Below are 23880 nucleotides of genomic sequence, written 5' to 3'. Positions count from 1 at the left end.
GGAGCATATATGTTAAGGATTGAGAGTTCCTACTGACATATTTCCCCTGTAATGAGTAAAAAGTGTCCTTCCTTATCTTTTTTAATAACTTTTGGTTGAAAATCTACTTTATTCGATATTAGAATGGCAACTCCAGATTGCTTCTTGGGGCCATTTGCTTGGAAGGTTTTTTTTCCCACCCTTTTACTCTGAGATAGTGATCAACATCCTTAGCCACCAGGGAAATGCAAATCGAAACAACCCTGAGATTCTACCTCACACCAGGCAGATTGGCCAAGATCCAAAACTCAGATGACAATAGATGCTGGCGAAGAAGCGGAGAAAGTGGAACACTTCTCCACTGCTAGTGTGGTTGTAAACTAATACAACCACTCTGGAAATCAGTCTGGTAATTCCTCAGAAAAATGGACATAGTACTACCTGAAGACCCAGCTATTCCACCTCTGGGCATTTACCCCAGAGATACTCCAACATACAACAAAGATACATGCACCACAATATTCATTGCAGCTCTATTTATAATAGCCAGAAGCTGGAAAGAACCCAGATGTCCTTCAGTAGATGGATGGATACAAAAATTGTGGTACATTTACACAATGGAGTACTACTCAGCTATCAGAAACAATGGCTTAAAGAAATTCTCAAGAAAATGGATGCATTTAGAGAATATCATCCTGAGTGAGATAACCCAGTCACAAAAGAACAGATATAACATGCAGTCACTGATAATGGGATACTAACCCCAGAATGCCTTGAACACTCCAGAAATGACCCACAGACTGTGTAAAGATCAAGAAATTAGGGGGAAAAAGAATATATTTTAATTAAAATAGAACTGTATCATATCCCCCTTTTTTACTACCGCCCCTCCCAGTTTCTCTCCTATCTCCTCAAATTAATAACCTCTTTTGCTATATTATTGCTATATATATATATATATATATATATATATATATATATGTGTGTGTGTGTGTGTGTGTGTGTGTGTGTGTGTGTGTGTGTATAGGTACCCACAAATACTTAATTGCAGCCTTATAAAAATGTGTTTGTATACTTTTATGCAAAAATGCTTAAAAATCTTTACATTTATCTTTGTTTTTAAAAATAAAGTTAAAAAAAGATATTGAAACAATCTAGGTTTCTATTAAAAGATTATTTTGTAAAGACAATGTGACACATATATACGACAGATATTTTCTTTACATAAAAAAGAATGACATTACTTCATTTGTAGAAAAATGAATGGAACTAGAGATCATTGTGAAATAAGCCAGACTCAGTGACAACTATTACATGCTTTCTCTCATATGTGGCGTCTGATCTTTTTTTTCTTTCTTTTGAAAGTTTTAGCTTATATGAAAGTTAAATAATTACAGTTTATGAGAATAATTGTAATGAATATCATAGCCCAACAATAAATTAATATGAGAAGGAAAAAAAAAGAAATGTCTGGCATCTGTGAGAAGAGACTTTTGTTCCAGAGAGGGCATGTTTCTTAATGTAGAGGAATGACAAGGCACTGGGGTGGAGAGAGGAACAGAAGGGAGTGCACCTTTGTGAAGGCAACTGGAGGGGATGATGGGAGCTGGACAGAGTAAAGGGATAACATCTCAAATATAAATACAGACTATCTAAAAATGAAGAAAAAAAGGAAATCAGCTCTTGAAAGTTGCTGCTGCCACATGCAAATAAACATGTTATGATTTTTAAAATATATGTTCTTTCTCTTCTTCATATGAGCATGTATAGATATGTGTAAATGTTTTCACATCAACTTCATAAACCATCTGATATAAAATGTATATTATGCTTATAATATTATATATACCATCATCTATGTCTTCACAATGTTAGTATAGAGCATACTTAAACCCTGAGATCAAAACCAATAGGAATAATAAATTGACTGGTTTTTCAAAATTAAACATCTGTTTAGATAGCAGTATAGGTAAGTTTTTAAGGAGTTTCTGTAAAAAACAGATGAAAAAAAGTCATTTTTATCTGTCCTTTCCAGAATGTATTAGCAATATGATGTTCACAGTAGAGATATCTGAATTATACCACTTGGCCTTAATATGGAATGAATAAACTGAAAATGTTGCTTTTTGTGTAGTATTTAACAGTGAACTTTGAAAACCAAAGAAGAAAGAATATTGCTATGGAGCACAATAAGTTCACTCTGTGCATTTCTCTTTTCTGTTGATATCCAAACCAGCAAATGCAGTTTCACTTTGGTGGCCCAGTACCTGCTTGATGAAACACAACAAGTTTGTGCCTTAGCCATAGAGCTGGGTTCAGTACACTGAGAAGAGACATTTCTTCCATTACTCAAGCATAGACACTCTTGTATTATAAAATTAATACAATTTTATCATCTGCTTTTATTCTCCTTACAGTGTTAGAATTTCTACAAAATAAGCTACCCCAAGACTCCTGAAAACTCTCTTGATAGTAGAAGCAATGCATACTTATAGAAAAACTTAGTAAACACTGGTTATCATTTTTAGCCCACGGCACAGCAAATTTACCAAAAATATTAACTTAAAAATATTGGTTTCTTTAGCACAATAAATATTTACAAAACAAAGATGATATTTCATTATAAAATTATAAATTGTTCTAAACATGGTATAGAACAATCATGGATCAAATTTAAATGGAGGTACAAATACCAAATATTTGGTCCATTTTTAAACAGATAGATTAATAAAGAAATAAGGAAAGGTGTCAAAGATTTTTTTATTCTAGAAATGTGAAATGTCACTAGTTAATTCTTCAATCAAAAGTTTATAAAGGCACAAGATATCCATATTGTTTTGAAGAAGCCCTCCTTCTCGAGCCCCTGAATCTGGAGTTAACATATAGCATCTACAAAGATTGTTCAGCAGGTTAAAATGCATTTGGGTCATGCAGAAGACACAGGGTAAGTTCTCAGCACCCATGTGCTGGCAGTGGTATTCTGCTTTGGCAGAGAATTGTTTTACTGAAAGTGATCCTTACAAGTAGGAGGAAGTTCGTTAATGGAAGGCATCAAAACTGAAGGTTATGATAAGTGAGGTTAATGAGCACACCTAGTGAAAGTCCTGTAATATAATATTATCTCAGCACATCTATCCCATAATATACAACGACACTCTTGCAAGAAATCAGCTTTGTCCTTTAAAATAGGGTTTTCCAATTTTATATCTATGTGTACAAACAATTACACATTTATTTGTGGATATATAATAGCTTTTCCTAAAAGCGTTTAAAATTGCTAACTGGGCATTAAGAATGGAAGGTAAACCCTGAGAGCAGAAATAGTTCACTCTTTCACTTTTATGTTTATATTAAAATTGGATATTTTACTGTTTTTAATTTATAAATTTTAAAATATAAAATTAACATTTAAAGATATGGATATAAAGGTGTAGAACAGTAGATGGTCTCCTACCTTTACATATGCATTGCACATCCACATAGTATGTAAACTGTTTATCTTTTATACCTTTGTATTACGTACTTTTAATAAAAGTATATGGATTTTCATCTTGTGTATAAAGTGAATTTCTACAAAAAGTTGGATGCCATTTTCATAAACAAATCTTTTATTTAATATATTAAGACAGGATGATTTTACTTTGAAAGCACATTTCTTCTGACCAGCTTCCCAAAAGCATGTTTCACGTCCTTATTCCTCAGACTATAAATGATGGGGTTCAACATGGGACTTACAAAAGTATAGAACACAGCGATTATTTTGGACTGCTCCACTGACTTGTCTGTGGGAGGTCTAACATACATGCAGAATAGAGTCCCGTAAAACACAGTCACTGCTACCAGATGAGACCCACAGGTAGAAAATGCTTTGCGCCTACCTTCAGCAGAACGCATCCTCAAGACGGCAATGAGAATGAACAGGTAGGAAATGAGGATTATGAGCAGGGAATTGGAGAGGTTAAATCCTGCTACCACGAACATTGATGTTTCCTTAATGAACGTGTCAGAGCAAGAGAGTCTGATGAGAGGAGGGTCAGCGCAGTAGAAGTGGTTGATGATATTGGAGCCACAGAAGGTCAAGCGATATGTCCACATGGTTTCCATTAGGCCACTAAGGAAGCCATAGATATAGGGCCCCACAATCAGACGCACACACACCCCTTTGGACATCTTGCTGCTGTAAAGCAAAGGGTTACAGATGGCCATGTACCTGTCATAGGCCATGACAGCTAGCATATAATATTCAGTAATCACCATAGCAATAAAAAAATAACACTGTACTAAACAAGCAGCATATGAAATTGTTTTCTTCTCTGATAAAAAGTTCACCAGCATCTTGGGAGTCACATTGGTAGAATAGCACAAATCCAAACATGACAAACTGGCAAGAAAGTAGTACATAGGGGTATGCAGGCGAGAATCTATCCTGATCAACACCATCATGCCAAGATTCCCTCCCACAGTGATCAGATAGATCACCAGGAAGAGCACAAAAAGCAAAGGTTGCAGCTCTGGACGATCTGTTAATCCCAAGAGAATAAATTCAGTCACCATGGAGTAATTGCCTCTGACCATTTTCTTAGATGCCAGCATGTTCACTTAGATGAGTTAAAGAAGAGTAATTGAGATGCATGTTAGACATTTCCTCTCTTGTCCCTACTTCTCTCTTATTATTTATCCATACACAGATATTGCTAAGGTTTGAGATTATCAAAGCTAGTTCACAGGATTTTCACATTTAAAAAAAACAAAAATAACCTTTTGCTTTCTGTGTGTATGAGTGTGTGTGTGTGTGTGTGTGTGTGTGTGTATGTGTGTGTGTGTGTGTGTGTGTGTGTGTGTGTGTGTGTGTGTGTTTGCCTTACATATTGTTTGGGGCAGGGTTTCAGCATTTCTTTTTCTGAAATGATCTGTTTCTCGGGATTCTACTCTGTCTGCTTCCAGTCTCAATGCTGGAAATCTGAAGTTTACAGACACATGTTATTACAACCAATGTAAATGGACTCTGTGGAACAAATGTACCTCATACATGTGGTTAAGTGGTTAAGGCAGGTGCTTTTCCCACTGAGCTATCTCCCCAGCCTAGGCTGGTATTCTTAAGTAGATCACACATAGCCCCAATTATCTGACAGCACAGGTACAGATCATGCTTCCCAGACATGATCACAAGTTACCAAATTGGTTTAGAGTGAAGGAGTTAATCATGATCCAGTTATATTTCCAATTGAAATAAACTTCCAAGTACTCATTACAGTTTGTTATGAGCAATGCTCTCCTTCTTAATAATTAGGAAAGATTTGCCAGTAACTCACATGATATCTATACCCAGAAGCCTCACTTTGGAGAATTTAATTCCCTTGTGTCAAAAAAAGAAAGAAAGATACTAGAAGTAAATTCTCTCCAGGATCTCTTTTTCTACTATAATCTTAATGTTTCATAATATAGCATTACTGTTGAAATACAAAAAAACAAATGAAAGGTTTTCATTCAGCAGTCAGTATAACACACATGAAGGAAAATTTCAACACAAACACTTAGGTCACGATTTTCTTTTCTTCTCTTTTTTTATGTGTATTGATTTTTTTATTTAAAAATCATTTTTACACTCCAGATTTTGTCCCCCTCCCAACTCACCCTCTGACTGTTCCATATCCCATATCTCTTCCCCTCCTTGTCTCCACAAGGATGTCCTTCCCCCCTCACCCTTCACCCTACCAGACCTCTCTACTCCTTGGGGCTTTTAGTCTCTTGAGGGTTCAGTGCATCTTCTCTTACTGAACCCAGACACGTCAGTCCTCTGCAGTATATGTATTGGGAGCCTCATATCAGCTGGTGAATGCTGCCTGATTGGTGATACAGTGTCTGAGAGATCTCAGCGGTACAGGTTAACTGAGACTGCTGTCCTCCTACAGGTCACCCTCCTCCTCATTTTCTTCAGGCTTTTCCCTAATTTCACCACAAGGGTCAGCCACTTCTGTCTATTGGTTCAGTGTAAACAACTACCTCTGATTCTTTTAGCTGTTTATTTGGCCTTTCAGAGCACAGTCAAGATATGCTCCTTCTTGTGAGCACTCCATAGCCTCAGTAATGGTGTCATTCCTTGGGGCCTTTACTATTTCATTTGTTTCCCCTCCACCACTACATCAAATATTTCACAACACATGACAAAATTTTGCAGTTTGGTTCTGGTAGTGGACCAGAAATTTTAATTTAATCTTTCTAATTGAATGTAGAAAAAGTTCAACTGTCTTTGTTATAGTAAAGCAAAAATTAATGAAAGATATAATTTTTGTTAGTACAGGGGTCACAATGTGCTTTTGAAATTAACAAACTATATTTTCACATAATATCAGGTCAGCATTATCTCTATTTGATAAATACAACAACAAATTATAGATTGGGACCCTCTATAATGTATTTTAGTTATTGATTTTTGTATGTTGTTTTGGCCTTTTTAAAGTTTTAAAAGTAGATAGTATAGAAGAATAAATTCACTTGACTATCAGAGTTATTTATTCGATCAATCACAATAAGCAAGGTGCGGGGCATGAGAATCAACAAAAATGAGCCAAAGAATACTTTCTGTGTAAACAGTTACTCTGACTATGACTATTTTAAGTATCTGAACCCATTCTGTTTTAGCAAAATTTACCATAATATTGTTGGAAATGAATTTTATTTTTCAAACAGTCCTCAATCAAGGCACAAATTAAAATCTGCAGACTTGCTGTATTATATATATATATATATATGTAATTGTATATAGTCCCAAACTCACCAATTGTATATTTCAAATGCATAAGTAGTTCATGATAACCAAATCAAACACAAGTACAAATTATGTTGACAGCACTCTAAGATTGCTGCATACTTAATTAAAATAACCTAAGACACAACTGACTGTGTACTGGAATACCACATGTACTGGAGAAGAAAAACAAGGCAAAACAAGATAACCAATAATGTTTTGTTGTTTTTGCCTTCAAAAAGGTGATTATTGTCACACAATAAGGATAAAGAAAGTTATAGTTAAATGTCATAGTTCAATAAAATGTGTTTGATCTAAGTAAATATTTCTGTGTAAAAATAAGAATAGACATTGAGTTTTAATGGGGCTGATCTGGGATCTAAGGCATTGTTAATTTTCTGGTAGGACAAGAGAAGAAGTCTCAAGAAATTTGAATATTTCATATGGAGACATTCAATGAGAAACCTTCAGTTGAAATGAATGCTATTTGTATATGTATATGAAAATATCACAAAAACATTCTGATAGAAAACAGTAGACAGCAACATCCCTATAAACAACCCTCTCCTTAGGATATTGTTGATTTACCTGAGATTTTGTAACTATGATTCAGCACGAATATTGATACGGTTTTTAAACATGTATATTCTTTATGAAATCAAACAAAATAGAATTATAGCCCATCACAAAATTTACTGGCTCTATAATGTCAACTTACATCTATCTAGGTTGGAAAAATGTAAAAAATAAACTAGGTCATTTAATTATAATATATTTATTTTCAATATAAAAATAAATCTAATCACAATATTTAAAAAATTATATAAATTGCTTTTAAATAGAAAAGACTGTTGTGGTTAGTCAGTACATTGTGAGGATATAGGTGAAATTTTGAGTGACTAGTTTATACCCTACCAGTTATAAAAAAAAAGTTGCAATCAACAACAACAAAATAATCAAAAACATAACTACATCTATAAAATCAGATCTATATATTAAATTGGTGTCTGAAATACTACCAGTTAAAATGTATATATCCTCTTCTCTAGAACTTGTCTATATAACATTTTATGGCAGGACAGTAGCCTAGAACTGTTAACATCATTCTCCTGCACAAAACCTGTTATTTAGTTAATAGTTTATTAGTTAAAATTCATATTTTTACTGTCTATTCAAGTCCTTCGTTCCCTCCCTTGTGTTTCTATGTACAAATTGTCACTGTACTAATTACATAAACGCTTTCTATGTTAACAAAATTTCCAGTAGTTGGGCCACTAACTCCTTACTGAGGATAGAAATATACATTAGTAAGTATGGGTTTAGAAATGGGGCTGGAGAGATTGCTCAGTGGTTAAGAGCACTGTGAGCTCTTTCAAAGGTCCTGAGTTCAATTTCCAGCAACCACATGGTGGCTCACAAACATCTGTAAGGGGAACCTATGCCCTCTTCTGGTGTCTGAAGACAATGACAAGATACTCATATAAATAAAATATATAAATCTTTAAAAGAAACTGATACTATAAGGTAAAAAATAAGAATAAAGATGGATAAGCCAGATAATTATGTGCCAGGTAGTTGTGATTCCTATAAACAACTTCCTAAAGTGTACACTGTTCTTGTAACTTTACCATCATGGACCCCATCACCTCCATTCTCTCCTAGTTTTCCACTGCTATGCTCTTCAAGTAAGAGGACATGAAAGCAGTAGCCTCTCAATGATGGACCCTGACTTCTAGGTCATATTCGATAATGGAGATTCATGTAATTGTCTTCATTACTAGTGAAACTCTTTTAATACTCACTTAAATCATAACATCTCACATGACAGTGTCTCATTCTCTCCATAATATTGGGACTTAGCATTTGTTCAGTGCCAGAAATTGAATAGTTTTCAAAGTACTTGCCATTTCTACCACACCTGTTTTTCAATTTTGAATCTACCATTTCTAAACCAATACTTACTAATGCACTTATCAGATATATTAGCATTCGTACCAATTTTCTCTCATCAATAATTTAAAGTTAAATCTTTGTAAAAAATCTACTATATTTAAAATTTCAAGAAAGAATAAATTTCAAAATGATGTATTTTTCTTTGGATTTTTATTAATTATTTAATTTTTAAAACTGTAATATAATTACTTCATCTTGCATTCCCTTTCCTCCCTCTAAACCCTCCCATATATTTCTCCTTCCTCTTTTTCAAATTTATGGACTTCTTTCCCATTAATATTTGATGAAAGTGTTTTGTTGGTATTAGATAATTTCCCTTTAACATATTCTGATAACAACAATGTGAAGAACAATTTATTTTTTTCCATGTGACCATTAATTTTGGAACTGATTATTGAAATGTAATTTAGCAACAAAATGATTATCACAGACATAATTTCAATACAATATTAATATTTTAGTAACCAATCTAAGTAAAACACACATATACTTATTTCAGCAAGGTAAGGTTCTAGATTACTATTCAATAAGTTTTATTGACACTTGATTCCTCATATAACTATGCAAACTGAAACAAAAAAAATTAGAAATACAAAGGTATTTTGTAAATTCTAATTCTAAAAAATTAGAAATACAAAAATATTCATTCCTACCTGAGTTGAGAAAAATTTTTCACAGAAACAGTAGACGTCCAACCAAGGAACTGCTTAAAATGATTTATTCCCTTTTTGTAACTTGAAGAGTTTATTCCCAAAGTATTTTTAACACACCCCAAAGAAATAATTAAAGGAACATAGTAATTGGTTTAGACATGTATTCAATTGAATCTTGGGATTTGAGCAATAAATTACATCACCTTGAGCTGCATATTTCATATGTTTATGAATTTATTCTCAGAGGATTTTTTGTTATTAATCACTATTTATTACAATAAAATAGTTTCAAAAATTAGTAATAATAATAATAACTATTAGTATAATGTTTTGAAATAATTTATGGGCTTTAATTTTTTTATGATTCTTTCAAAACTGGAATTTTTTACTCTAAATCCTCTCAGAATTGTGAAAACACTAAATGATCACATTACAACATTAATAATTTTATTGTCTTTTAAAAATTTTTATTGTCTTAATGATTTATTAAACCAGAAATATCATATAATGAAATTATTAGAAAGTAAGCTTATACAGTATAGACATCTCCTAAACATACAAAAATTTTCAACAAGATTTAAGACATCAATTTTATTAATAAATAATACATTCAAATTTAATTTCTTTCAAGGAAACAAGTTATATCAACAAATTCCCCATGAACTAAATACATAAGAATAATCCTAAGTGTATAAAGCTGATTCCAATTACCTAAATTTATGAAAGATGAGGTGTGTCAGCAGAGAAATAATAGGTAAAATTGTGTGTGTGTGTGTGTGTGTGTGTGTGTGTGTGAGAGAGAGAGAGAGAGAGAGAGAGAGAGAGCATGTATCTGTGTGTGTATTAAGAACTCATACCTGCAGTATATTGATGAATAATTTTGTGGAGTCTAAGAGCCACTTAATGGACAGAGGAAAGAATGACATTTGGCAAAATGCAGGAGAGATGTAAAAAAATCCTCAATATACAATAAATACTTATACGACAATGCCCTTACTAATATAATGTACTATGTACAATAAAATTAACAATGAAATTACAAAGGTATAGCCAGCTTCGTAGACTGTACATATATAAAATACATATACCGAATAATGGGGTGCAAGGATGTATATCTGTCTAACTCTTCACAACATTGTCCTTCCATGATAAGGATGTTCAACAAGGGGGAAATTAAAAAAAAATGAATGAAATGGAATGGAATTAAATAGTTTTACTTGTAGATGACATTAAAGTATTAATGAATTTATGAGAGAAATAAACATACTAAAGTCACTAAGATAGACTAATATTTAGGACAAATCAGAAGCTTACATTCACATTTACCTACAACATATTCATGAAACAAACACATATGAAATAAGCAATATGACATAAGACATAACATGACCTTATAGTCTTGAGTTAGTTTTGAACATCGATTTGCATGTATAATCTTAACTTGAATGCTATAAACTTTTACAAACTATAAGAAATTCTGTTTTCTTTGGTATTTCCATGGGGCTTTGTGAATTATAAAATTAAGTAGCCAAGTTTGTTCTAAATGACCAAGAACAAAAACAAAACAACATGTAATGATCTTAAGGAATAATTACTTAATATACAACTGGAAGAGTATTATATGAGTATATGGTTTTAATTTATTTTAATAGTTATATATATATATATATATATATATATATATATATATATATATATATATATATATTAGCATTTATCCTGAAGCTTTAATATTTTGTATTGCCAAAGAAATTGCTTGATTTGTTTATAAAAACATGCTCACTGCCATGTGTTATGTAGAATAAAGCAAACATTACTATTCTAAAAGTAACTGGTAATAGAAGGACCAGTCAATGCAGTAATATAACTATCTGAATAGAGCCTGCTCATTTGTGTGTGTGTGTGTGTGTGTGTGTGTGCATGTGTGTGTTCTTTCTGATTGTAGTCTTTACTCTCAGACCAACATATTCTAAACTGTCAGATGAAGAAACCAAAAGTAATATCCCAACTCTGAATCTTAATAGAATGTAGACTTACAAACTCAATCCTGAATCCACAATCTTGCATATACAAAACCATAACTCAGGAGTCTCATGCTCTTTGTGTGACTCCTCCATAGAAACACATCAATGAGAAAAAAATCACTATAATGATGCATTTTCCTCGTTTTAAATACTAAGTAGTGGAGGAGTTACAGGTTCACCATTGTTCCTTAAAAATTCTTCAGCAAAAAGGCAGATGTGTCTATCACTGAAAGGCATTTTTCATAGAACCAGTGTATCCTGTTAATTCTTTTAAACAAGTTCCCAGAAAGAATACAGGCAGAAATCGGAGCATTCAGAAGTATTTATTTAGCTTTCCAAATACAATGTGCTGCTTAATATGGTGACCCGTCTACAACATGGATTTGAACACACAACTGAGGTGGAATGTGATTCACTGTTTTAACATGTGCTGCAGTGGGATCTATGCTGCTAGTTTGTATCAATTGCTGTGCTCTTCCTTATGAGAAAACATCTCACAGGAGAAACGTAATAGAAGAAGGTTGTATTGCAGTCATTATTTAATAAGGATATAGTCACCGTGGTAGGAAGATACAGAGGCAGGAAGGAGGTACATTAGTCATAGTGTGTTCACACTCAGCATGAGATGAATGGCTGTTTATGTGACTTCTCTGTTCATTTTCATTCAGTTCATAACCCCAAGTAAGGAGATGGCTCTGTGTACTTACAACAAGGATACTTTTCCTCAGGTTAACTTTTCTGGATGTCACTGTACAAACAGAGAAAGAGGTATGTTGCCTGGGTGATATTCAATTTACTCAAACTGACTGTGAATATTAACTAATGATAATATGGCCACAGAGTATATATATATATATATATATATATATATATATATATATATATATATATATATATATATATATATATATATATACTCTTTAAAACACAAATGTCAGGGAACTATTGCTGCAGTTTATTGATAGACATCAGTGCTGTCCTGATAATTTTTGCCTGAATATTGTTTTCAAGGCTTGTTTTACGTCTTTATTCCTCAGACTGTAGATTAATGGATTTAGCAATGGACTCACAAAAGTGTAGAAGACAGCTATTATTTTGGATTCCTCAACAGTCTTGTCAGTGGGTGGTCTTACATACATGCAGAAGAGAGTCCCATAAAACAATGTGACAGCCATCATGTGGGAACCACAGGTAGAGAATGCCTTGTGCCTTCCTTCAGCTGATTTGATCCTTAAAATGGCAACAATGATGAAGGCATATGACACCAGGATGATTGTGAGGGAGTTGGAGAGATTAAAACCAGCCGATATTAACATGGCATGTTCTTTTATGTAAGTATCAGAGCAAGACAGCTTAATGAGAGGTGGGTCAGCACAGTAGAAGTGGTTGATGACATTGGATTTACAGAAGGTCATACTGAAAGTCAAGATGGCTTGGAATAGTCCATCTGAGAAGCCATAGACATATGGACACATGGCCAAGCAGATGCAGAGTCGCCTGGACATTTTCACACTGTAACGCAGAGGATTACATATGGCCACATAGCGGTCATAGGCCATGGCTGCCAGCATGTAAAACTCTGTGAGGAGAAGGGCAATGAAAAGGTAGCACTGTATGAAGCAGCCAATGAAGGAAATTGTCTTCTTTTCTGATAAGAAATTTGTCAACATCTGTGGGGTGGCTGTTGAGGTGTAACAAAGATCCACAAATGCCAAGTTACTGAGAAAAAAGTACATAGGCTTGTGAAGGCGGGAGTCCAGTCTGATCAGGGCCATCATTCCCATGTTGCCTAAGATGGTGGCAAGGTAAACAAAAAGAAACAGCACAAAGAGAAGAGGCTGGAGATCTTGGCGATCTGTGAGCCCCAGTAAAATGAATTCTGTGATTTTAGTGCTGTTTGTGAGAGGCATCTCCTTAGATCTGGGTCTATGTTTCAAGTTGCAGAAACAAGGTAGATTCGGAGATGAAAAATTAAAGTTAAAATCATGTTCTTTTTAAAATATGACATCTAAAGCAAATTATACAATAATCCTCTTTATATTTCAATGTTGATCCTTTTCACTTTGTGTTTCATTCCTCTGTATTGTGCTTGTATACAAATATGAATTCTAAGCATCACCAACAGAATACAAGAGATAGAAGAGAGGATCTCAGGGGCAGAACATAACATAGAAAATATTGACACAACTGTCAAAGAAAATGCAAAAATCAAAAAGCCCTAACCCAAAACATCTAGGATATCCAGGACACAATGAGAAGACTAAACGCAAGAATAATAGGTATAGAAGAGAGTGAAGACTCCCAACTAAAAGGCTCAATAAATATCTTCCACAAAATCATTGAGGAAACAATATGAATTCTGTATGAATCCATAAAACTATGAGTAAAACTCTGCTGCATCTGTCCTATCTCTCGGAACTTCTTTTTCCTTCCCAACCTATCTATTGTACAAAATTAATACGATTTGGGTTTCTTTGTGAGGCATTTCATACATACTTCCTTTATATGTGAATATAATACAGTCTCTTTATTTTAAAGTTTCCAGGACATTTTATACACCCATGTATTCACATCCAATTGTATAGCTTTCTAATGGTAAGAATATAGTCCTGATAATTATTGTATCATGAAGATTTGCCATATAGCAATACTCTGGTTTATGAGTAAAACTTAAGCAAAAGAATTCATAGAAGTAAGAATTATTGCAAAAGGAAAAAATCCTGGATGTTTTGGTGACATTATGTAAATTACAACTTAAATATTCTATGTACAAAGGCATTTCATGTTTAGCTTAGTATTCATTTAAATTCACAGCTATTTCAGGATAGTAAGGTGAAATAAGTTTTTAATGGAATTTATTTTATGGAAGGAAGAAGTCTCTTTATTTGTAGGAAAATAAATAAAATTCTTGACATTTATGTTATAACCATGGGCTAGACCAAAAATTTTGCCACTTAGAAAATAATCTCTTCCCAACACTTAAAAGTCATTTGAATTTCTACAGTAAATTCTATATATAAAATTAAAATTTTAATTTATTTTTTCCTTTTGTGATATCTTGATTGTGATATTTTATGGGCAATAGGAAAAAGTGAATGTGTGTGTGTACTTTTTAACAGAAATTATAAAATATTAGTGTGATGATAATTCTAGTGTTTCTACCAGCATATTTATTTAGTAAATAATTTTATTTGTGAATAAATAATTAAAATGTTACTTGTGTATTAAGATGGTTATTAAAATGCATGATTCCAAAAATTAATATTTTATGATTAATCTAAATGCCCAATGCTTATTTTTTCAACTGATTTTGCACATGACTAACATTAGTATTACTTTATTGATAACTAATTGCTAGTAATAAATATCTAAACCAATATAAAAACAAAGGTGTTAATATAAAAGTTATAATTTCATTCCTACCTTGCCCAGGAATATTTTCTGAGACAACAGCAACCCAAGGAAGAGGTGCTGTAAATTTTCTATATGCAATTTATAACCTTGAGCTTTTATCTCCAAATGTATCTTTTTGACATACCCCAAAGAATTAATTAAGGAACGATAGTAATTAGTTCGGATATTCACACATCATAACATAGGGATTTGTGCAATGAGATTATATCACCCTGAGCCAATTGTTTCAGTTGCTCAGGAATTTATACTTAAGGGAATTTTTTATATGATAAATCAGTATTTCTTTCAAGAAGATGAATTGAATATTTAATCATGGTATAGCGTTATAGCATAATCCATAGACTCTGATGTTTATGAGATTTCTCTCAACTGAAATGTGTGCTTTACAAACATTTTCAAAAATAGCTGAGCTATGTTATTAAATTAAAAAAATTAACTAGGCTAAATTATTACTGATTGAAAAGACTATGCATAGAGTTGTAGTAGGATTATTTTAATATAGTTGTTCTCTATAAGTTGTGACTCTATAGTACAGTTTCTGATGTTGTAATGGCCCCCAGGAAAGCAAGAGACACTGAGGATCCAACAGGGATGGCATAATCTGAAATACCCAACAAAGGCAAGAGAGGAACAGAAGAGATCATATCCAGGGGTTAAGCACAGCCTTTAGTTGAGGGATGGATCCACCAACCAATCTTAAAAATATTAAACCTGAATTACTTCTGTCTAAAGAAAATGCAGGAACAAAGAATGGAGCATAGATAAAAGAAATGTTATCCAGAGTATGCCCCACCTAGGGATTCATTCCATATGCAGACACCAAACCAAAACACTTTTGCTGATGTTAAGACATTCTTTCTGACAGGTGTCTGACATAGTTGTCCCTTGAGAAGCTCTGTCAGAGCCTGACCAGTACAGATATGGATGTTCACAGCCAACTATTAAACTGAGTACAGGGACCCTAATGGAGGAGTTTGGAGAAGAACAGAGGAGTTAAAGGTATTTGCAACTAAATAGGAAGAACAAAAGTATCAACCAACCAGAACCCCAGAGTTCCCAGGGATGAAACCACCAACCAAAGAGTACACAAAGAGGGACCATGGCTCCAGTTGCAAAGCAGAGGACTGCCTTGTCTGACATCAATGGGAGGAGAGGCCCTTTGTCCAGTGGAGGCTCAATGACCCAGTGTAGGGAAATGCTAGGGCACAGAGGTGGGTGGGGGAGTACCCTCACAGAAGCAGGGATGGGATAGGAGGTTTCCTGAGGGAAAACAGGAAATGTAGATAAGACTTTAAATGTAAATAAATAAAAATAACCAAAAAATTAGAATGAATACTTTCCCACATATTTATGGAGACATTGGCCTCAATTTATAGTATAATAAATCTAAAAGTACAATTCTAACATTTAAACTTTAAAAAAGTATCAAGTAAACTAATTCTATAACACATATATTTTTGAATGCACAAACACATTCTGCTACTGGAAATACTAGGGAGTACCACAAAAGTTTCCATATGATAACAAGGAAAATGAGGATTTCTTGGTTTTTAATATCATAAACTGAAGCATATAAGTAGAGACTCAGAAACTTGCGATCAATTTTATGAATGTCTGATAAAAAATCCCTAGAGCAAGCAAGGTATAAATTCCAGCAGCTACCTGTAAAAGAAGAGAAAAAAAGAATAGGAGAAAAAGCATGCCATTTTAGTTAATCTAACTTGTAGATTAGCCACATGGTACACAAGCAGACATAGAATAGGGTGTGAACTCTAAAGGAAAAGGAAGACTATCTGTCATTACAGGAAAACCATTTTTATCCTCTTTCCAGTATCTACACTAAAATGACATGAAAGAAAAGTAAGGGAAAGACATAGTTTTATTAGACAGATTCAGACTGAATCTATTTTGTGACCGACTATATGATCAGTTTTGGAGAAGGTAAGATAAGGTGTGAGAATTAGATATATATTTCAGTTTTAGGGTAAAATGTTCTATAGATGCCTGTTAATTCCATTTGGTTCATAATTTCCGTTGGTTTCAATGTGTCTCTGTTCAGTTCTGCTTCTATGATCTGTCCATTGATGAGAGTGGGGTGTTGAAGTCTCCCACTATTATTGTGTGTGGTGCAATATACACTTTGAGCCTTAGTAGGGTTTCTTTTATGAATGTGGGTGCTCTTGTATTTGGAGCATAGATGTCCAGGATTGAGAGTTCCTCTTGATTGATTCTTCCATTGATGAGTAAAAAGTATCCTTCCTTGTCTTTTTTGATGACTTTTGTTGAAAACCTATTTTATTTGATATTAGGATAGCTACTCCAGCTTGTTTGTTTTGTGGGAACAATTGATTAGAAAATTTTTCCCAACTATTACCTTGAGGTAGTACCTGTCTTTGTTGCTGAGATGAGTTTCCTATATGCAGCAAAATGCTGGATCCTGTTTATGTATCCAGTCTGATAGTCAATGTCTTTTTATTAGGGAATTGAGTCCATTGATATTAAGAGATATTAAGAAATAGTTATTGTTTTTTCCTGCTATTTTTGTTGTAAGAGGTAGAATTATGTTTGTGTGCTTTTCTTCTTTGGGGTTTGTTGCAAGAAGATTAGTTTCTTGATCTTCCTAGGATGAAGTGTCCCTCTTTGTAGTGGAGTTTTCCATCTATTATTTTTTTGTAGTGCTAGATTTGTAGACAGATATTGGGTAAGTTTGTTTTTGTCCCGAAGTATCTTGATTTATTCATCTATGGCAATTGACAGTTTTGCTGGATATAACATGGGCTGGCATTTTTCTTCTTTCCGGGTCTGTATGATGTCAGTCTAGAATCTTCTAGCTTTTATAGTTTCTGTTAAAAAGTCTGGTGTAATTCTGATTGGTCTGCTTTTATGTTATCTGTCCTTTTTCTCTTACTGCTTTAGTATTCTTTTATTGTTTTGAACATTTGTTGTTTTGACTATTATGTGTTGGGAAGAATTTCTTTTCTGACCCAATCTATTTGGGGTTCTTTTGTCTTCACTCTCTTCTACAACTATTATCCTTAGGTTTGGTCTTCTTATTGTGTCCTGGATTTCCTGGATGTTTTGGGTTAGAATCCTTTTGATTTTTGATATATATATATATATATATATTTTTTTTTACTATGGTGTCAATGATTTCTATGGTATTTTCTGACCCTGAGATTCTGTCTTCCATCTCTTGTATTCTGTTGGTGATGCTTACATCTATGACTCACAATGTCTTTCCTAGGTTTTCCAACTTCAGGATTCTCTCCTTTTGTGATTTCTTCATTGTTTCTATTTTTGTTTTCAGTTCTTTCACTTGTTTATTTGTAATGTCCTGTAGCTCTTTAAGTGATTTTTGGTGGGTGTTTGTTTTTTTGTTGTTGTTGTTGTTGTTGTTGTTTTTTGGTTTTTTTTGTATTTTTTTGTTTTTATTTTGTGTGTGTGTGTGTGTGTGTGTGTGTGTGTGTGTGTGTGTGTTTCCTCTTTAAGGGCTTCAACTTGTTTGCATGTGTCCTCCTGGCTTTCCTGTACTTCTTTAAGTGTATTATTTTTGTGCTTCTTGAGGATCTCCATTATCATCATGAAGTATGATTTTAAGTTTAAAACTTCTCGTTCTGGTAAGTTAGAATATCCACTATTTGCTGCATTGCATTCTGATGTTGCCAGGTTGTCTTGGTTTCTGTTTTTTAGATTCCTTTGCTTGCCTCTTGCCATCTTGTCATTAGTGATTCTAGGTGATCTTGTTGTCTCTTACTGGATCTTGTCCCTCCTGTGGGTCTGTGAGCCTGTGCCTCCAGAGGGAGATTGTTCCTGGGTGTTTGGCTCTCTGGGTAGGCTGTGAATTCCAAAGGCAGTGACCAGTCTTTATGTAATAGGGCTGGCTCTAACATTGGGCTGGAAGTGTCTGTTCCCAGGCAACACTACCCCCTGCCCCTGAGAGTTCTGTGTGGCCTCTTCCTGGATAGATAGTGGGAAGGAAATGTAAACGCTCCCTTTCACTCAAGAATGAGAGCCCTCCTGTGCCTCTTCCAGGTATCCAGCAAACTGTGAACAGGCTGCCAGTCTTGATTAGAGTTTGGCTTTCTATGGGCAGGCTGTGAGTTCTGATGGGAATGGGCCAGCTCTAGCTCTTGGTGCAGATGAAGGCACATGGTCTCCATGGGAGATTGCTCCTGCATCTTCCCTGGGCTCTCGGTCCTCTATGGGTATGCTGCAAGTACTTATGGCTGATCTTCCTGTTTCTCTCAGCAAAGATGGATGCCAGCCCAGTCCAATCCCAGACTACATACACCAGGATCCTTGTGCACCAAGAGTTCCCGAAGGTCTTCTTTAGACAATCAGTGGGAAGAGCAGACTTGATCTTTAATTAAAACAAATAAAGGTCCATGGTCTCCCACAAAAGTAGAGACTGTATTGTACAGCATAGGAGACTTGGGTTTTTATAAGGTAGAAAAGGAAGAAATCTGAAGATGGAAAAGTCTATCTGCTTTTCCCTGCATTTCCCAGGAAAATGTCAGTTTCCCTGAAAGTGGTAGACACAGGCCCGGTAGGATGTGGATCTCCTTAGCATTAGCTTCCCCAGATGTTATTAATTAAGTCAATTTTGCCATCCAGAGCTTCTCAGTTCAATGGAAGCTGTGAGGTCATTAAGACTTCAGATATAATGGTCAGTCAGCCTATAAAAGTACAACTCACGAGAACAATACACTTGAATTGTATTAAAATGAGCATATTTCTTTCAATCACATGTATCATACAAAGATATATTGTGAAGAGTTTATAGACATAGCATCAAAATATCAGTACCAAGTATAGTATAGTGAGAAACAAATGCAAATGTATTAAAAACGATAAAAGAACTGCCTCAGAAGTGGTCAAAGAGCATGAATTTCCAGCTAAAACAGAAACAAAGCAAATTAACATCAAAATAGTAAGAAGTATTTAACTTCATTTAGAATAATAATTCAAATATTTTAGAATATAAATTGAATCTTTCCAACTGGAGAATGCTTAAGCAATTTTAAAATACCATGCATTCTGGAAGGTGGTAGATGAACATTTAAATATTCTTAGTAGTTTGTGGTATTAAAGTCTTTTGAAGAAAAACAGTGAATTTAATCATGAATGTCTCTTGTGATGCAAAGTTAGCACTTGCTTGAAGAAACTCTATCTCTGGCACATATTTATGCATACATTATTCAATTTTTCACTGGTTCTTTATATTATCAAGAAAATGGAAATATGCAATGATACTTTAGAGGAGAATGGATAGATGTATCATGTCTTTTATTGGCATAGACAATATGAATAAAAACTGATTTTATATGAATCAGTGAGCATATACTTAAGAGGTTAGTTAAACAATAAGCAGCTTGCAGAGACACAGTTATGTGTTCTCCATCAAGATTTATCAACAGCAAATTGCACTGTATAATTCTTCAGATACAAATACATTTCAACTGATGTAACTCTACATAGGGTTAAGATAGCCTAGGTTACAAGAAGCATTTATTGAGAAAACTCAACTTTTAGTATCAAAATATATTAAACCAATTTTACAATTTACCCAAGTCTTTATTTGGGTGTGATAACAATGAGTTCATTATATTATTTCCTTTTCTGGTTAAGGTTAAAAATCTTTCTTCTGAACAATTAATAAGTAGATTCCTAAAATTAGTTTAATAATGAAGATAATAACAATTTCATTGGACTTAGGAAGCAATTTAACCAATTCCTGAGCAGCAAATTATAAACCAATAAATTAAGCAGAAGTTACATGAGAAGCATTTCAAAATACATTACAATAAAAAGAATTAAAATGGAATATATGCATATGTTTAACAAAGTAATAAGAAGATGATCATATCTTTTGATAAGTTATTATCTATTGGTGATATAAGCCAACTTGAGCTAGATTTATAGGTCCCAAAGAAAGTGGACAGGAAAAGCTACATGGGATGAAGAAGAAAGATGGAAGAGAAAGAGAGAAAGAACATGCACACTCAGGAAGAGAAAATGCAGAGAGAGGAAGACTGAAGAGAGACCAATTCCAAATGTCTGATTTAATAGAAAATAGCTTCTGGGGGAGTGGAAGCCCAGCTCCTGGACTGAAAAAGTCATTTGTTATGTTAAGTAAACACCTCAGCCCCTTGCCCCAAGTCTGAAGTGCAAAAACCTTTTATAGACCTTTAAGATAAAAATATAAAACAAATTTACCAATATATAAATATTGAAAAACAGTAAAGCAATGCATATAGCTTTATCATAATAGAACCTGGAAGTATCAGTGAGTGGATTAAAATGTGACTTTGAGGTCATAGATCCACAGGAATACCCATGCACTGTTACAGTTAAAACATTAAAGACAGCTATGTACAAAGAGTAAGCAAGGGCAGTCTAACTCTTCTGGCAGAATAAAAATGTTCTAAAGAGACAATTCTGCTTCTCCCTTTGCTACCACACTTCTGTAACTGCTCCCAACTGTACTAAAATATTAACTAGGAATCACATCCTAAGTGAAGGAAAAGCCTATGCATCTGGTGTCAAGAAAAGGGGTGTTTTACCCCTATAATAGATTGGCAACCTGTCAATGTTTTGCAAGAGAGTTTGGAGCTGAGGCATTGAAGACTGTCAGGACTACAAAATGGCTTGACCAGGAATGCTTAATACCCGTAATCCCTGCAATGTGTTTCAGTCTATCTGTTATGATCCAAAAGATGGGTTTGGGATGCCTCTGGTCTGTTTTTACTTCTGAAGGAATGGAGGAGAGGTTTAAAACCAAGGGTCATGCATAACTATAAAAATATTACAAAGCATAGACGAACTTTTCATTTCAAACAAGCACCCAATATACAGTGATGCAACTGGCTCACTAAAATCATTTGAAAGGTACATTTTAAAGAAATCAAGAGTTAAGTATCTAAAAGAATTTTACTGCCTTACAATTTCTATTAAAACAAATGCTATTTTCTATGAATGAAAAAAACTATCAAGTTATAAGCAAAATTATAACTGAAAAAATTTCGATTCTCAGAGCACGGGGAAATTACATATTTTATAACTGTGGGTCAGTGTTAGTACAATGGATACATTCCTTTTCTACACTGATTAAAAATAAACATTGTTCCTACTCTAGTTTCTGGATTATTATGCTACAAAAATTCACTGAGATTATAATGCAACTACAGTGAACAAATTAATACAAACTAATAAATCTAACAGGTGAATTAAGAACTATCAAATAAAATGTGTGACATAGGTTTATTCATTTAAAATACAAAGTACTTTGTCAGATAATAAGAACATTTTACATACTAGTAAGCAATTCTCAACAATTATTTCTGGATAACTTTCCTTATTGCATTTTTCACATCTTTATTCCTCAGACTATAGATGAAAGGGTTTAACATTGGACTTACAAAGATATAAAAAACAGCTACAATTTTCCCTTGTTCTACAGATGTCTCAGAGGGGGGCCTCAGATGCATGCAGAACAATGTCCCATAAAAGATGGTGACAGCTGTCAGGTGAGACCCACAGGTAGAGAAGGCCTTGCGCCTCCCCTCTGCAGAACGGATTCTCAGAATAGCTGCAAAGATGAAAATGTAGGAGATGAGGATGATGGTGAGAGAACAGGTGAGGTTAGACCCTGCCACTACAAACATGGCAGTTTTTTTCACATAGGTATCTGAGCAAGCAAGGACCATGAGTGGGGGATCTGCACAGTAGAAGTGATTGATCTCATTGGGTCCACAAAAGGTTAAACGAAGCATCAGGATGGTCTGTATTAGACCATTTACAAAGCCATAAATGTACTGTGTAGCCACAAGAGAGAGACAGACACCTCGGGACATTTTGCTCGTGTATAACAAGGGCTTGCAGATGGCAACATAACGGTCATAAGCCATCACTGCGAGCATATAGTAATCTGTGATCACCAGAGCAATAAAGAAGTGGAACTGAATAATGCAGCCAATAAAAGAAATGTTCTTTCTCTTGGATAAAAAGTTAACCAACATCTGAGGGGCAACAGTGGTGGCATAACAGAGATCTACAAAGGAGAGATGGCTGAGAAAGAAGTACATGGGTGTGTGAAGCTTGCTGTCACTTCTGATTAAGAAGATCATGCTCATGTTACCAATCACTGTGATGAGGTAGATGAGAAGGAAAACCACAAAGAGCACAGGCTGAAGCTCTGCTCGATCTGTCAATCCTAGGAAAATAAACTCTGTAACTGTTGTATAGTTTTTCTTTAACATTTGTATGCTTGGGACCAGACAAGGATTTTTCTAAAGAAAAAAATTAAATTTATATGATTAATGATGTATATGCAACATATTATGTTTCTGTGTAATTCTGAGTCATTTTTCTTCAAACTTCTAATTACACATGGCACAGAAATGTCTCAGGAAACTGAAGCTACAGCTCTGAGGTTTTGAGCACTTGTTACTACTATATAAGTGCAGGTTCAATTCTGAGCACTCATATGATTTCACAACCATCTGTTACTTCAGTACCAGAGACTATATTGCTGTTTCTGGAGTTATGAATCTACCTCCTGAGACAACACTGCAGACAGTAGTACATAATTGAACTGCTCACACACACCATTTCTTTCAAGGTAGAACATTTGCATTCTACTTTGGTAAAATATGTCCATATAGGCAGGTAAGTAACCTGAATCCTACATGATAACCACAGTAACACACACACACACACACACACACAAAAAAAAACTAGTTAAGCACTACATAAACGTACGTTCAAGGGTTCTTTCACATTACAATTTCCTGTTCTACAAAGAAGAACTTAGGATTTATTGGATATAGTATTTAAATATAAAATAAGTCACACTGATAAATGAATACTTACTCTGGGAAATATAAAATGCATTCAGAAGTGATATTACAAAGTCATTGAAATACAATCCAGTTCAGTTTTTAATTATCAAAATGTATATATCTAAAATTTAAAAAGAATGTTCTCTACTCCAACTTGTTGAGAGAGAAGAAATTTGCAATGGCAGCAATATGAAGAAGTTGAATAATTTATAAGAACAACCTCTCATAGAACCAATTCCCCAGGGTTCAATTATCCCTTGTAGTAAGTT

At 34.1% G+C, this 23880-nt stretch overlaps 3 protein-coding genes across 3 annotated transcripts; all 3 read right to left on the bottom strand.

The window, feature by feature from the left end:
* Nucleotides 1–3615: 3615 nt before the first annotated feature.
* LOC308428969 (olfactory receptor 5M5) lies at nt 3616–4572 on the bottom strand (the record flags this gene model as incomplete). Its single annotated transcript, XM_080927610.1, has 1 exon — nt 3616–4572. The coding sequence occupies one exon, from the start codon at nt 4570–4572 to the stop codon at nt 3616–3618; it is 957 nt and encodes a 318-aa protein (XP_080783736.1).
* Nucleotides 4573–12325: 7753 nt separating this feature from the next.
* On the bottom strand, nt 12326–13267 carry LOC308429001 (olfactory receptor 5M11; the record flags this gene model as incomplete). Its single annotated transcript, XM_080927642.1, has 1 exon — nt 12326–13267. One exon carries the CDS (start codon nt 13265–13267, stop codon nt 12326–12328), a length of 942 nt encoding a protein of 313 aa, XP_080783768.1.
* An 8838-nt stretch (nt 13268–22105) lies between these two features.
* LOC308429055 (olfactory receptor 5M5-like) lies at nt 22106–23029 on the bottom strand (the record flags this gene model as incomplete). Its single annotated transcript, XM_080927701.1, has 1 exon — nt 22106–23029. The coding sequence occupies one exon, from the start codon at nt 23027–23029 to the stop codon at nt 22106–22108; it is 924 nt and encodes a 307-aa protein (XP_080783827.1).
* Nucleotides 23030–23880: the final 851 nt, after the last annotated feature.

The sequence above is a fragment of the Micromys minutus genome (assembly GCF_963924665.1).
Source record: "Micromys minutus genome assembly, chromosome: 13".
NCBI classification, from domain to species: domain Eukaryota; kingdom Metazoa; phylum Chordata; class Mammalia; order Rodentia; family Muridae; genus Micromys; species Micromys minutus.
The sequence above is the reverse complement of the archived record's forward strand: the minus strand, read 5'-3'. Positions and strand labels throughout refer to the sequence as shown.